Below are 14,965 nucleotides of genomic sequence, written 5' to 3' on the forward strand. Positions count from 1 at the left end.
GGGTGGAAAGCAGGCTGCCTTTGGGGCCACCCAAATGAGGGTTCTTGGTGTATCTCCCCACTTTCTTGGGGGGCACCTTCCTGCAAGTCACTGGTTTTCTCAGGCTTTAGCATCTTTGTCCATAAAGGGAGAATGGTTGGAAAATTCAGAAGGAATCCCGGGCATGCCAATTCACTGTCACCTACAGGGAGCCACTTAGTGGTATTAAATGACAAAACACAGATGAGTAACCAGAAGCATCTCCTTCCTTCTCCAACTGTGTGCCCTTAACACCCCCACTTGGTCTGGAGCTGCTCTAAGAATGGACTAGGTGGCTGCTCAGAGCTGGGGTATCTCTGCACTTGTGGTGGGTGTAGACTGAGACAGAGGTGACAGGTGACATGTACACTGAGTTCCAGTTCCATGCAGGCTCCAGAGCACTCCCTCCTGCCGTGCTAATAATGTTTGAGAGATTCTCACACTAGGAATCAATCAACCCACCGATCTGGGGGAGGAATGGAGAGCTTAACTTCAAAGGGAAGGACGAAACGTTCTGCCTCCTATTAAAACTCCGTACACTGACGGTAGAGATAGATGCCTTATCAACCTTGGGTGGGTGCCCAAAGGCCCAAAAGGTAAAACTCTACTTTTCTACAGATCACAAGACTCAGTAAGCAATCACGCTGCTGAATGAATGAATAAATTCTGAAATGGTCCTTGTGCCACTGAGAACCCTCACAGTGGCTACTCCTTCATGATGTGTGCTCAGTGTTTGGGGATTTTCTTTTTTTTTTTTTTTTTGTTTGGGGATTTTCAACGTGCTCTATGACTTTGGCCAAGCTGCTTAGCCTCTTTGAGCCTCAGTTTCCTGGGGATCGCCTTTGTCTCAGGATTATCCTATGGATTACGGGAGATAAGGCTCCCCAAGTGCCTGGCACCTAGTCAGTGCTCAATTAAAGGGGGAGCTATTCTTACTCCTGGCTCGTTTGACTTTTGTCCTCGGGGAGCGCAAAGGATGGACAAAGTCCCAGAGCTGTTTAGTAGCAGAAGCAAGACTAGAATCCAGCTGTCCTGAGCCCTTAGGATGGTCTTAGGACGTACATCTTCCTACAAGGTGGCTCTCGGTTATTCACATGGAAAGCCCAGGCCTATTTAGAAGACTTCTCCTTTGAGACTGATAGCATTTTTTTTAAACAGACCTTTCCTTGAAACATGTTTTTGTTGTCGTTGCTGCTGTTTGTTTTTTGGCCAAGGACGAGAGAAGCAGGTAAGCTGAGCGTCTCAATCAGATCTCCACGTTAAAGACGCTTGCAGGATGAGGGAGAGTGGTGCCCACAGCCTCCTGGGGCTGGGGCTGGGGCTGGGGTGCCATCCCTGAATGCTAGGGAGCAGCAGGGACAGAGCAAACAGCGGACACGGGAGGTGCGGTTCAGGCCACACTTGGGACGGGCAAGCCCAGCTCCTGCAAAGGACCACCCCCTGCCACTCACTTTCTGGGCCCTGCAATAACTTGTCTGCACGGCAGGTTTCGTGGTGAACCAACAGGCCCTTCTGCATTTAATCTGTCCATCTCTGTCCCTCAGACCACAAACACCCGGGTTGCTGAGATCCTCAGTGTGTGCAGCAGAGCTCCATGTTAGCAGCGGGTATTGTCCTGAGGCTGCAGAGATTTCATGACCATGAAAATCCAGCTGTGCTCAAGAACTGCCCTGGAAAGACACCTGGGTGGCTCAATGGTTGAGCATCTGCCTTTGGCTCAGGGCATGATACTGGGGTCCTGGGATCAAGTTCCGCATTGGGCTCCCTGTGAGGAGCTGCTTCTCACTCTGCTTGTGTCTCTGCCTCTCTCTCTGTGTCTCTCGTGAATGAATGAATAAATAAATAAGTAAATAAATAAATAATCTAAAAGAAGAAGAAGAAGAAGAAGAAAAGAAGAAGAAGAAGAAAGAAGAAGGAAGAAGAAGAAGAAGAAGAAGAAGAAGAAGAAGAAGAAGAAGAAGAAGAAGAAGAAGAAGAAGAACTGTCCTGACTGCTGGCTGCTGGCAGCAGTGGCACCCAGCTTGGCCAGACTCTATGCACACCCAGCAGGCCCCACCAGAGGAGTGGGCTCCTTCCACATCATCCCCTTCAGAGACCACATGCATCTTCCCAGAGGATACATATGTTCTTTACTGCGAAGAGGATTCATCTGGGAGAGTTGTTTCTGGAGCCTGGGACATATTTTTTCAGATCCCCTCAACTGGGGCAAACCCTTCATCTTCTGGGACAGCGTGGAATTTTGGAAACAGTCACGTCACTCAGAGCTAAGGGCAGAGAACAAGGTGTGCCACAGAGGAAGGAGGACTGATTTTGATCAAGCCCAAGGTGTGACTCTAAAGCAATCAATGTGAATTTTTGGCAAGACTTACAAAGGGCTCTAAACGGCCATCTGCAAAGAGATGCCAAGCCCAGAAATGGCGTGAGCAATGGCAACTTCTCCCAAGTGAGGGCACAGGTGGCTGCTCCAAGGGTCTATCCTAAGAAAAAGTCTTCCAGCATCGAGGTCTACACTGATTAAAACCAAAGCAGTTACTCGCTAGTCACACTCTTTTAAAGGATGTTGGTAGGGCTCCTGAGGAGAAGGGGAGGAAGACACTTGCAACTACAACCCCCCTCTCCCTCCCTCCCAGGAACACAAACAAGTGTGAAATGGAGAGAAATTGAAAGTCACGCCCAACTGAATCTGGACTCTGGATGCCTCACCAAGAGGTTTTCCTTCACTGACTCAGTTGTTGACCATAAAAGAGAAGCAAGAAATCTAAAGGGTGATGAGGCTGGACGTTAGAGATTGCCTTCTACGAGATGCCTGCCTGAAGGGCTGGCGATCTGGAGGACAGGCGGCTGGCCAACTGACTGCTCCATGTCTGCCATCCCGTCTGCCATCTCTGTGAGCAGGAACACTGGCAGTCAAAGTCTGCAAACATCTACGTACTCAACTGGATGCCACATTTTCAATACACTGTTGGTGGGAGACAGCGAGGAGAAACAGAGAAGCCAGATTTCAACAATCCCCCCACCCCCACCCCCCACCCCACACAAACACCTGTGCACATCTCAAAATCCTAAACTAAATAGAAAGTTGACTTACTGAAAGTGGCTCGCCCTTGGAATCAATCGGAGAGGCCAAGGCCCTCTAGTTATGTGAAATGACATTACCTCAGAGCCCCGAGCTCCCAGTTCTCTGAACAGGAAGGAAGCAGACCCACGGCTCTATAAGAGCCATTTCCTCTCTGCTGTATTAATTTCAGAGATTAAGTAAGCCACTCCTCTGTGGACCCAATACACTGAGATAACAGCCATTGTGTTTGCTGCAACTCCTACTAACAGAGCTAATCTTGGTAGACTGGTGATATTGCAGGCTTTTTATGTCAAATTCAACTAACCAGTGGCTCTCATGGTCCCTTCTGTCATCCTGGCTCCTAGACTACTACTGGAAGCCCTAACCCTTAGTTTCAGACACATAGATGATGTCTGGGCTCCAAGGGAGAAAAGGAGAAATTTGTTGAGCGGGTTTTTAAAAGGACACCAGAGCCAGAGAGTTGAATGGGAATCTTTTTTTGTGCCCTACTCGCTGGTTTCCTCTTCTCAGTGGCACTAGGAAGCTAATGCAATATGTCTAGTGCCCGTCAGTCCTACAGTTCTGGTTTCTGGTAAAAGAAAAAAAAAGGGATTTTCTTCCCTCACACTCTTCTTTCTTTCTAGTTGAAGGGGGGCAGTGCAGAGATCACTAGGCTGGGATTCCAGATAGATCTTTGGACTATATTTCCTGCTCTTCCAGAAATTCGTAAGGGGCAAGGTTAGCTCATCTCCTACATCTTTTCTAGGTCAGCTTCTAGTTCCTTACATTTTGGGTTGGTTCCCTGCCAACAAGTTTGCACAGAGAATTTCAATAACACATCTTATGTTCAAGTTTAAGATTAGAAGCATTCAACACCCCCCTCCCCCCAATAGCCCATTGTCTGACCGATTCCTGGAGCTTTCTGGGCTCCTGACGATTTCCCACCACGGCGTAATGGGGAACCATGCTCTTGATTACAAGCCGACTTTTCCAGTCATCCATTGTTTGACCTGCAATTTTATTCTTGACTCTCCAAGGCGCTTCCCAAACGACCTAGACACAGGGCTTAGGGAGAAAAAAAGTACACTGTCTTTCAGATATGAAGATGAGACCATTGACCCCGTGAATCACAGACTTTCACTCTGAGCACAGGTTTGGATGGAGTCAGCCACATTCCCTTTTATGTCTCTCTCCCCACCCCACCACCCTCATTGAGCCCCTTCCCACCCCCAGGGATGAGGAGCACTTCTGTGAAGCAGTTGGCTGGGATGAGATAGCAGTCCCTGGCCATAGCGCAGAGTAGAATTCACTGCTGGAGAGCTGAAGGAGGGGTGGAGAAGAAGCCTGATGTAACTAAAATAACACTAGGCTTAAAGGCAGGGAATGTGGAACTTAGGTCTGGCTTTTTTGTGCCTGTGGTATGCAGTGAGATCGGGGGAAAGACTCTTCTGTTCTCTGACACAAATTTCCTATGTGAAAACCATGGCGGTTGGATCAGGTGATGGCTTAAGGACCCTTCCACTCTGCTAGAGGTAAGCCTTATGGCCCACTGAAGAAGCAGCTCCCAACTCTTGGCCCCATAAACACCCAGCCAAGTGAGCTCACTAACAGTTTATAACCTGACAGTCAGTGAGGGGAAGCAATGGGTGTTGGAAGGGGCTCATGGAACCCTGGTGTACTAGTTTACAAAAAGCTAACCAAGTAGATGGTGACCATGTCTACCCCAGTGTAAGCCCTCTGTGACAAATGAGCAGACCTGTGCTAAATCAAGTAAAGTTTTTTTTTTTCATTTCTTTTTGTCTTTCATGGTGTAGACATGAAATGAGAGCTCTGCTAAGGCATTCACATAGGAGGGAAGCTCTCCTTCTTGGAAATCCCCTCGGCTGCACAAAATCAGGCACTAAAATGTCAATGTCCAGACTTCCGCTTCTGGGAAAATGGAAATGTACTCTTCCCATTTTCCCACTGAGTACAACTAAAACCTCTGGGCATTACATTTAAAACCAACATAAGATGACCCCAAAAAAGTGGAGAGAACAAGGGATTTTGGGACCTGAGGAACAATGTTATAATGAGTTCTTTGGGTTTATGCCTCATAGACCTCAGACATGGACCTGAAGAAGCTGGCAACCCCAAAATGACAATGGACACTTACAAAAAGTCTCCATTAAAACCCTACTCTCTTTAGCTGAAGGACCAGGAAAGGGGCAGTCAACCGAGGCAGAAAACTTTTATATAAGAACTGCTGTAACCCAGCTAAACACCACAGAAAAAAGTGTGGTCCCAACAAGTCCCAACATCAGAGGCCAAGTGGGGGCCTAGACTCCACCCCCACCTGGCAGTAATGATTTCTTTCTCCCAGCCCCCTCCCACCCAGGGTGGTATCAGAGGAGACCTAATAGAGGTTCAGGACCTTTGCCTCTGAACAGTGGTAATGAGTCCAGATACCATCATTGTCCATGTCAGTGGAGATCACATGGGGAATAGTAATGATGCACTCTTACCGATCCCAGCCAGGAATGGTATCAATGGAAGCCTAGTAGGGAGCTAGAACTATCACTACTGCCCAGCACCCCAACCTCCTTGGTGTCATTAAAGGCTAAGTGGAGAACCTGGCAGAAATGAGATGGTGCTCCATTTCCTGTCAAAGCATTGCCAGAGGAAGTCAGTTAAAACCGAAGATCTAAATAAGTGCTGAAATACGGGAACTGTCAATCCAGAATCTTATACCTAGTGAAAATATGCTTCAGGTATGGAAGGGGAATCAAGAGATTCTGAGATAAAGGAAAACTAAACGGATTTGTTAGTAACAGACCCCTCGTAAGAGGATGGATAAAGGACATTCTCTAACCAGAAAGGAAATGATCAAAGAGGGAATTTTGGACACCACCAAGGAAGAATGAACAATGGAGAGAAAAAATATGGGTAAATCAAATAGACTTTCTTTCTCTCAAGCTTTCTAAATAATGTCTGATGGCTGAAGCACCAATTATAACATTGCATGCTGCAGTTCTAAATGTTATGTGGAAGAAACACTTAACACAATTACATTATAAATAGGGGAGGCTAAAGAGGTGGAAAGAGAGTTAATTTCCATACTTCACTCAAACTGGTAAAATATTGACATTAGTAGACTATTACAAGTTATTTATATAAGACACAATACCTAGAATAACCACTAACAATTGCATACAAAAAGATGCTTGCAAGGACACTATACACGAATCAGCAAACAGAATTTCAAAAAATGTTCAAGTAGGGACTCCTGGGTGGCTCAGTGGTTGGGCATCTGCCTTTGGCTCAGGGCATGATCCTGGGGGCCCAGGATTGAGTCCCACAATAGGCTCCCCACTGGGAGCCTGCTTTTCCCTCTGCCTGGGTCTCTGCCTCTCTTCCTGTGTCCCTCATGAATAAATAAATAAAATTAGAACAAACAAAATAAAAATAAATTGGTAGCATTAAGCACTAACTACCAGTAGGTTTACTAAAATGAACATGATCTAGGGCACCTGGGTGGCTCAGTTGATTAAGCAACTGACTTTCGCAAAGGTCATGATCTTGGGGTCCTGGGTTTGAGCCCTGCATTGGAATCCCTGCTCAGCAGCAAGTCTGCTTGTCTCTATCTCTCTTCCCCTTCTCCCACTTATGCACTCTCTCTCTCTCAAATCAATAAATAAAATCTTAAAAATATGAAAATGATTTAAATCTATCAATTAAAAGACAGACATAAGCATGGTGAATAAAAAACAACATGATCCAACTATATGCTGTTTATGAGATGCTCATCTCAAATATAATGATATGAATAGTTTGAAAGTAAAAAAGATGAAAAAATATATATATCATGCCAATGTTAATAAAAAATAGTAATGAGGTAGCTCTGGTATTAGTAGACAGAGTAAACTTCAGAACAAAGAAAATCACTAGAGACAGAGAAGGGCATTACATAATGATAAAAGAGTCAATCCACCAAGAAGACACAATAATCCTAATTGTGCACACATCAAACAACAAAGTTGCATGACATATGAAGCAAAAATCAAAAGAACTGAAAGGAGAAATAGAAAAACTCACATTTAGAGTGGAGACTTCAACTTCCTCTCCCAACCACGGATAGAACTAGACAGAAAATCAATACAAAGAACTCAACATCATCATCTAAACAGGGTCTAATTGACTTTTATGGAACACTTCACCAAAAAAAAAACCCAGTAAAATTTGCATTTTTTTCAAGCACTCAAGGATATATACCAAGATAGATATATTCTAATTATTCTAAAAACAATCTACAGTTAAAGAATTGAGATAGTATGTGGTGTTTTCTCTGACCATAGTGAGATCAAATTAGGAAACAACAACAGAAAATCTCTAAACACTTGGAAACTAAACAACACACTTAAAAAAACTTTCTGAGTCAAAAAGGAGGTCTCAATAGAAATTTTAAAATACATTGAACTGGGGGAACCTGGATAGCTCAGTTGGTTAAGCATCTGACTCAACCTCAGCTCAGGTCTTGATGTCAGAGTCATTTGTTCAATACCCACGTTGAGCTCCATGCCCAGCATGGAGCCTACTTTAAAAAAAATACATCAAACTGAATGAAAACGAAAATACAATATATCAAAATTTACAGGGCACAGGTAAAGCTGAGAGGGAAATTTATAGTACTAAATGCTTACAATAGAAATGTGGGAGAAGTCTAAAAACAGTAAGTTTCTAATTAAGTAACCATGAAAAAGAAGAGTAAAATAAACCCAAAACAAAAAGAAGGAAGGAAATATAAAGAATAGATTTTGATGCTGGAATTATATCAAAAACAGAAAAAAAATAATGAAACCCAATGGAGGAAAGGTGGTTCTTAGGCAAAATAATAAAATTAATAAGCACCTAGAAAGACTGACAAAGAGGAAAGAGGGAAGACACAAATTGCCAACATTGGAATAAAAAAGGGAATATTACTAATGATTCTGTAGACATGTAAAGAATAATAAGGAAATACTACAAGTATCCATTTTAATTTGAAAATTAGGTGAAATGGGCCAATTATTCTAAAAACACAAACTACCAAAATTTACCCAATATAATTATTAAAGAAATTAAATGTATAATTTTAAAAAACTCCAGAAAATGAGAATTCCAGGCTCAGACAGTTTCACTAGAATTATACCAATTGTTTAGAGAAGAATTAGCACCAATTCCACATAATCTCTTCAGAAAATAGAAGAGGAAAGGATACTTCCCTACTCACTGTGTTACCCTGATAGTAAGAATGAAAAATGTACAAAGAAGACTACAGACTAATATTTCTCAGGCACATAAACAAAAATCTGTAACAAAGTTTCAGCAGTTTATGAGAAGAATTATACATTATGATCAAGTCAGGTTTATTCTAGGGATGCATGGCTGATTTGGCATTCAAAAGTCAACACACATTATCCATCATATCAACAAGCAAAATAAAACAAAAATCATATGATCACCTCAAAACAATGCTGAAAAAGAACAAAATTCGAGGAGTCATACTTTCCAATTTTAAAACTTATTGCAGGGCAGCCCAGGCTGCTCAGCGGTTTAGCGCCGCCTTCAGCCCAGGGCCTGATCCTGGAGACCTGGGATGGAGTTCCACGTCAGGCTCCCTGCATGGAGCCTGTTTCTACCTCTGCCTGTGTCTCTGCCTCTCTCTCTCTCTTCCTCTCTCTCTGTCTCTGTCTCATGAATAAATAAAATATTTTTAAAAAATAAAAATAAAACTTATTGCAAAACTACAGTAATCAAAACAGTGCTACTGGCATAAGGACAGAAATATATGCCAATGTAATAGACTTGAGAATTCAGAAATAAACCCATAAGTCTATGGCCAATTGATTTTCTAAAAGGGTGTTAAGACTATTCAGTGAAGGAAAGCATAGTCTCTTTAGCAAATGGTGCTGTGACAAATGGATAGTCCCATGCAAATGAATGAAGTTGGACCCCCTACCTCACACAACATACAAAAATCAGCTCTAAAGAGATCAACCTAAACATAGGAGCTAAAACTATAAAACATGTAGTAGAAAATATAAGAAAAAATCTTTATAACATTGGATTTGGCAATGGAGTCTTAGACATGACACCAAAAGCATGAGCAACAAAAGAAAAAAATAGATAAATTGGACTTCAACAAAATAAAAAACTTTTGCACATCAAAGAACTTTATCAAGAAAATAAAAAGCCCACAGAATGAGAGAAAACTATTGAAAATCATATATCTAATAAGGATCTAATATGAATTAGAATGTATAAAGAAATCTTATAACTCAACAATGAAAAGACAAACAACATGATCTAAAAAATGGACAAAAGACTCGAATAGGGATTTTTCCAAAGAACATATATTTATGGCCAAGAAGCTCATGTAAGGATGCTCAATACCATTAGGCTTTAGGGAAATGCAAATCAAAACCATGATATACCACTTCCCATTCATTAGCATAATTAAAGAAAGGAAAATAACAAGTGCTGGCAAGAATGTGGAGAAATCGGAACCCTTATACATTCCTGATGAGAATTTAAATGTTACAGGTGCTGTGGAAAACAGTTTGGCAGTTCCTCAAAAAGTAAAATGTAGAATTGCCATCTGACTCTGCAAATCCACTCCTAGGTATATATCCAAAAGAATCAAAAATAGAGACTCAAACACTTTTACACAACGTTCTTATGTGCATCATTCATGATAACCAAAAGGTGAAAATAACCCAAATGTCCATCAATGTATAAATGGATAAGCAAATTTTGGTATGACCATACCATGGACTGTTACTCTGCCATACAAAGGAATGAAGTACTGACAAAGCTGTGACATGGATGAACCTTGACAACATTACACTTAAAAGAAGCCTGTCATACGTAGTCTCATGTTGTATGAAATTATATGAAATATCCAGGATAGGTAAAAGCAAAGAAATCAGATAGGTAAAAGCAAAGAAATCAGGATAGGTAAAAGCAAAGAAATCAGATTGGTGTTTGCTAGGGGCTGGGGGGAGGGGAGGATGGCAAATGACTGCTTAATGCATATGGAATTTTATTTTAGGGTGATGTAAATGTTTAGGACCTAGATTAAGGTGATGCTTTAGTAAATTGTGAATGGATTAAACGACACTAAATTGTTATGCAACTTTCACCTTTAAAAAAACAGGAACAACAGTAAATACTGGCAACCATGGGAGAAACTGGATCACCCATACATTGCTGGTGGCAATGAAAAAGTCACTCTGCAAAAAAAGTTACTGAAAAACTGTTTGGCGATTTAACAACTAAACACACAACCATTAAATGACCCAGCAATTGAACTCCCAGGTATTTATCCTAGAGGAATGAAGACTTGTGTCCATATAAAAATTTGCAAATGAGTGTTTAGAGTAGCTTTATTCCTAATAGCCAAACAAGGGAAACAACCCAGAAGTCCTTCAATGGATGAATGGTCAGACAAACTGGTACGTGTATACCATGGAATACTACTCAGCAATATAAAGATAGGACTGTTGATCTATACAACAGCCTGGATGAATCTGCAGAGAATTATGCTGAGTGAAAAAAGTCAACCTCCCATATTTACATCCTGTGTAATTTCATTTATGTAACAATATCAAAATGACAAAACTATAGAAATGGACTGATTAGTGGTTGCCAATGGTTGAGGAAGGAGTGGGTGTGGGAAGGAAGTGGATGTATCCACAAGTGAGTAAAATGAGGGATACATGTGGTGATGGAAATGTTCTGTACCTTGACTGTACCGATGTCAGCCTCCTGGTTATAATATCATACTATAGTTTGGAAGATGTTATCATTAGAGGAAGTTGGCTAAAGGATACATGGGATCTATTTGGATTATTTCTTTTTCTAAAAAAAATAAGATTTTATTTATTTATTCATGGGAGACACAGATCGAGATGCAGAGACATAGGCAGAGGGAGAAGCAGGCTTCATGCAGGGAGCCCGATGTGGGACTCAATCCCCGCTGAGCCACCCAGGTGCCCTATTTAGATTATTTCTTACAACTACATGTTCATTTACAATGATCTCAAAACAAAAAAACTTCTATTAAAATCATACAATCATATAATTTGATGCGGAGAAAGCACTTCACAAAATTCAACATCCGTTCATGATAAAAGCTCTCAGAAAACCAGGAGTAGAGGAGAACTCCCTCAACTTGATAAAGAATGTCTATAATAAACCTGTGGCTAACATTACACTTAATGATTAAAGAATAAATGCCTTCCTACAAGACTGTTAACAACAAGGCAAGGATGTCTACTCTTCTCACCTCTTATATCAAATCTATACGTTGTACATCTTAAATTTAAACAATGTTGAGTGTCAAATGTATCTCAATTTAAAAATCAAAAAACAGGGATCCCTGGGTGGCGCAGCGGTTTGGCGCCTGCCTTTGGCCCAGGGCGCGATCCTGGAGACCCGGGATCGAATCCCACGTCGGGCTCCTGGTGCATGGAGCCTGCTTCTCCCTCTGCCTGTGTCTCTGCGCCTCTCTCTCTCTCTCTCTCTCTATCATAAATAAATAAAAATTAAAAAAAAATCAAAAAACAAAACAAAACAAAAACAGTACTGGGAAGTTCTAGGTAGGCCATTAAAATAAGAAAATGAAATGAAAGGCATACATGTTTTTTTAAAAAAAAGAAGTAAAACTATCTCTATTTGTGCTTGACACAATTGTCTACGTGGGAAACCTTAAGAAACTTACAAAGAAACTCCTAGAACCAAGAAGAGAGTTCAGGAAAGTCCCAGGATACAAGATGAGTGAATAAAAATCAACAGCATTTATATGTACCATCAATGAATAAATGGACACTGGGATTAAAAATACAGTATCACTGGGGTGCCTGGGTGGCTCAGTCGGTCGGTTAAGCTCTGACTCTTACTTTTGGCTCAGGATGTGATCTCAGGGTCGTGAGAGCCTGCTTGGGATTCTCTCTCCCTCTCCTCCTGCCCCTCCCCCTTCCCCGCAAAATATAATACCATTTACTATTGCCCAAAAACTTGCCAGGTGAAAACCAAGGAAAACATACATGCTGTTTCTTCTATGCTGAAAACTATGCAACACTGATGAAAGAAATCAGAGAAAAGCTAAATGAATGGAAGAATATTCTGTGTTCATAGATTGGAAGACCCAAAATAGTAAAGATGTCAATTTTTCCCCAGTTAATGTACAGCTTTAACCAATTCCTGTCAAAATCCCAGAAAGTTTTTTTTTTTAAAGATTTTACTTATTTATATGGGAAAGAGATAGAGATAGAGCATGAGCAAGGGGAAGGGCAGAAGGAGAAGGAGAGGGAGAAGTAGACTCCCTGCTTTATGGAGTCTGACTCAGGGCCCCATCCCAGGACCCTGAGATCAGGACCTGATTCGAAGTCTGACAATTAATTGCCCGAGCTACCTATGTGGCCCAAAATCTCAGCAAGATTTTTTGTAAATACAGATAGGATTATTCTAAAATAGATGTAATAATATTCCAAAATTAAATGGAAAGGCAAAGGAAGTAGAAGGGTGGAAACCATTTTGAAAAAGAAGAGTAAAGTGGAAAGAATCAATCTACCCGGTTTTAAGACTTATAATATACGGCTGCATTAATCAAGATTATAGTGGTATTGGCAGAGGGACAGACACACAGAGAACTGAAATAGATCAGAGAACCTAGAAAAAGACCTACACAAATATGTCTAACTGATTTTTGGCAAAAGTGCAAAAGCAATCCGGTAGAGGGATAATAGCTTTTTTTTTTTTTTTTTTTTGATAATAGCATTTTTAACGAAGCGTTCTGGAGCAAGTGAACAACTGTAGGCCAAGAAAAAAAAAGAACATCAACCTCAACTTTATCCCTTACACAAAAATTAACTCAAAATGGACGGACCATGGAGTTAAATTTAAGATGTCAAACTATACAAGTTTCCAGGAAAAAGGAGAAAATCTGTAGGATGTAAAGCTGGCAAAATGTTCTTTCTCAAATTTGATATCAAAAGCATGACCCATAAGAAGAAATATCGACAAGTCCGACCTTATTGAAAATAAAATCTTTTTTTCTGTGAAAGGCTCTGTGAATAGGATGAAAAAACAAGCTACAGACTGGGAGTAAAGATGTACAACTTCTGATAAAGGACTAGTATCTAGAATATATAAAGAATCTCAAAAAAAAAAAAAAAAGAATCTCAACACTCAATGGCAGGAAGACAAACCAATACCCAAGAGAAAATGGGCAAAAGACATGAAAAGACATTTTACTGTCAAGTTTCTGTGGATGGCAAAAAAGCACATTCAAAGATGTTCAATATCATTAACCGTTAGAGAATTACAAATTAAAACTGCAACGCGATACCACTACATACCTATCAGAACAGCTAATCTGAAAAAAAAATGATCATAATAGCAAAAACAGGTGAGGATGTGGAGAAGCTGCTGGCAGGAATGTCAAATGGCAGAGACTCTCTTCTAAAAGTAAGCATGCAAGTGTCACAGGACCCAGCAATTGGGCTTTTATCCCAAAGAAATGAAAATGTATGTCCACACAAAAGAGCTGTAGTGAGACTCAAAACAAAACAAAACAAAACAAAAACCCAACAACAACAAACCCGTGGCAATAACAATTTCCTGGTTTTGATATTATACAACTGTGATATAAGGTATGACCACCGGGGCCTCTCTACCACGCTTCCAATTTCCCCTGAATCTGTAATTACTTCAAAATAAGAAGTGAACTGCTATTCAAAACGGATGTCAATGTCCAGATCTAGGGGGACACTGATTCTTCTCCTTGCTTCTGGGACATGTCCTAACTAGCGATACTTTTTAAAGCAACGTACAGAAGTTTGTACAGATGTTTTTTATTCTTTCAAAAACAATCCCCACCCAAATCTTCCTTGAGTGTTTCGGGGGCCAAGCCCGAGGCCTTGGCTGTGACCTCACTCAAATATTAGGGTTTGGGGACAAAATGGCATACGATGTACAATGCACCCAAAGAAAATTGGAATTAAAAAAGAGAGAGAGACCCCATTTACCGTAGAGGCCACCACTAACTCCCTGGCCCGGCATCTGGAGCCCGTGCAGGGGACGGAGGCCCGGATCTTATTGCAGGGCTGGCAACACAAAACCTATCGACATCAGACAAGCTACCCATTCAGCTCTAAAGAAAAAAGGCAAAAAAAAAAAATGCCACTTTTGCTTTTAAAGTCTCCACTCCACTGATTTCTTCTCCTGCCCCTTTGTGGCTCCCAGCAGCCAACGTAAAGGGGACAAGAAGGGGCGATGGCTGGAGCTTCCAGAACAAAGGCTTGATTCTCTGGGCTGCAGTAGCAGCTTACTGGCCCAGCAGCACATCAGCACACTTGGGTATTGGCTGGACCCAGGGCTGGGGAGCGCAGCCCACAGAGGAGGCACTGGCAGCTGGTCCCCACCTGGAAATTGGGCCAAGTCAGAAGGGGTCTCCCTCGCCACCCAGCATACCAGCTTCGGGCCATGGTCTCGGTTCCCCTTTCCCTCTAGATGAACCTGGGCCTGGGAAACAGCCCTTGGGCAGACCTCTCTGTCTCCAGCAGGGCTCCGCTGCCTTTCCACCCCTGCCTAGGTTCTTCCTCCCCGGCAGTGCCCAGGAGCACCTGCTGGGGAAGCCTACCCACCTCAAGTAGAAAGAAACCAACTCCCAGCAATTGTTCTTACCCAAGCACCTCCAGGACTGTAGGTGAACCCCACAGCCATGTGCCACACCCACTTAGCATTTCATTCCCACAAATCCAGGTACATTCAACTTTGTGTTTCGTGCACATCTATGTTTGGCTCTCATACAGGAAGAAAACGCTCCCCATCCTCCAATACGTGGCTGCGCCAGGGAGATGCGTCGCT

The 14,965-nt window shown here is 41.9% G+C and overlaps 1 protein-coding gene across 11 annotated transcripts in view; it reads right to left on the reverse strand.

Moving 5' to 3' along the window:
* Positions 1-14,965, reverse strand: part of MAMLD1 (mastermind like domain containing 1) — a 122,112-nt gene that overhangs the window by 54,294 nt on the left and 52,853 nt on the right. For 6 of the 11 annotated variants that reach the window (XM_077889772.1, XM_077889768.1, XM_077889774.1 and 3 more), the window contains one exon: positions 3,983-4,141. The exons of 1 other annotated variant lie outside the window; for it this stretch is intronic. In XM_077889772.1, coding sequence (XP_077745898.1) covers positions 3,983-4,078 — 96 coding nt within the window. In that variant the 5' untranslated portion in view covers positions 4,079-4,141. Of the gene's footprint in view, positions 1-3,982; positions 4,142-7,150; positions 7,196-14,965 lie in introns of all 11 variants that reach the window. 4 more of the 11 variants (XM_077889775.1, XM_077889770.1, XM_077889773.1 and 1 more) reach the window with 1 other exon arrangement.

The sequence above is a fragment of the Canis aureus genome, chromosome X, assembly GCF_053574225.1.
Source record: "Canis aureus isolate CA01 chromosome X, VMU_Caureus_v.1.0, whole genome shotgun sequence".
In the NCBI taxonomy this organism is placed as follows: domain Eukaryota; kingdom Metazoa; phylum Chordata; class Mammalia; order Carnivora; family Canidae; genus Canis; species Canis aureus.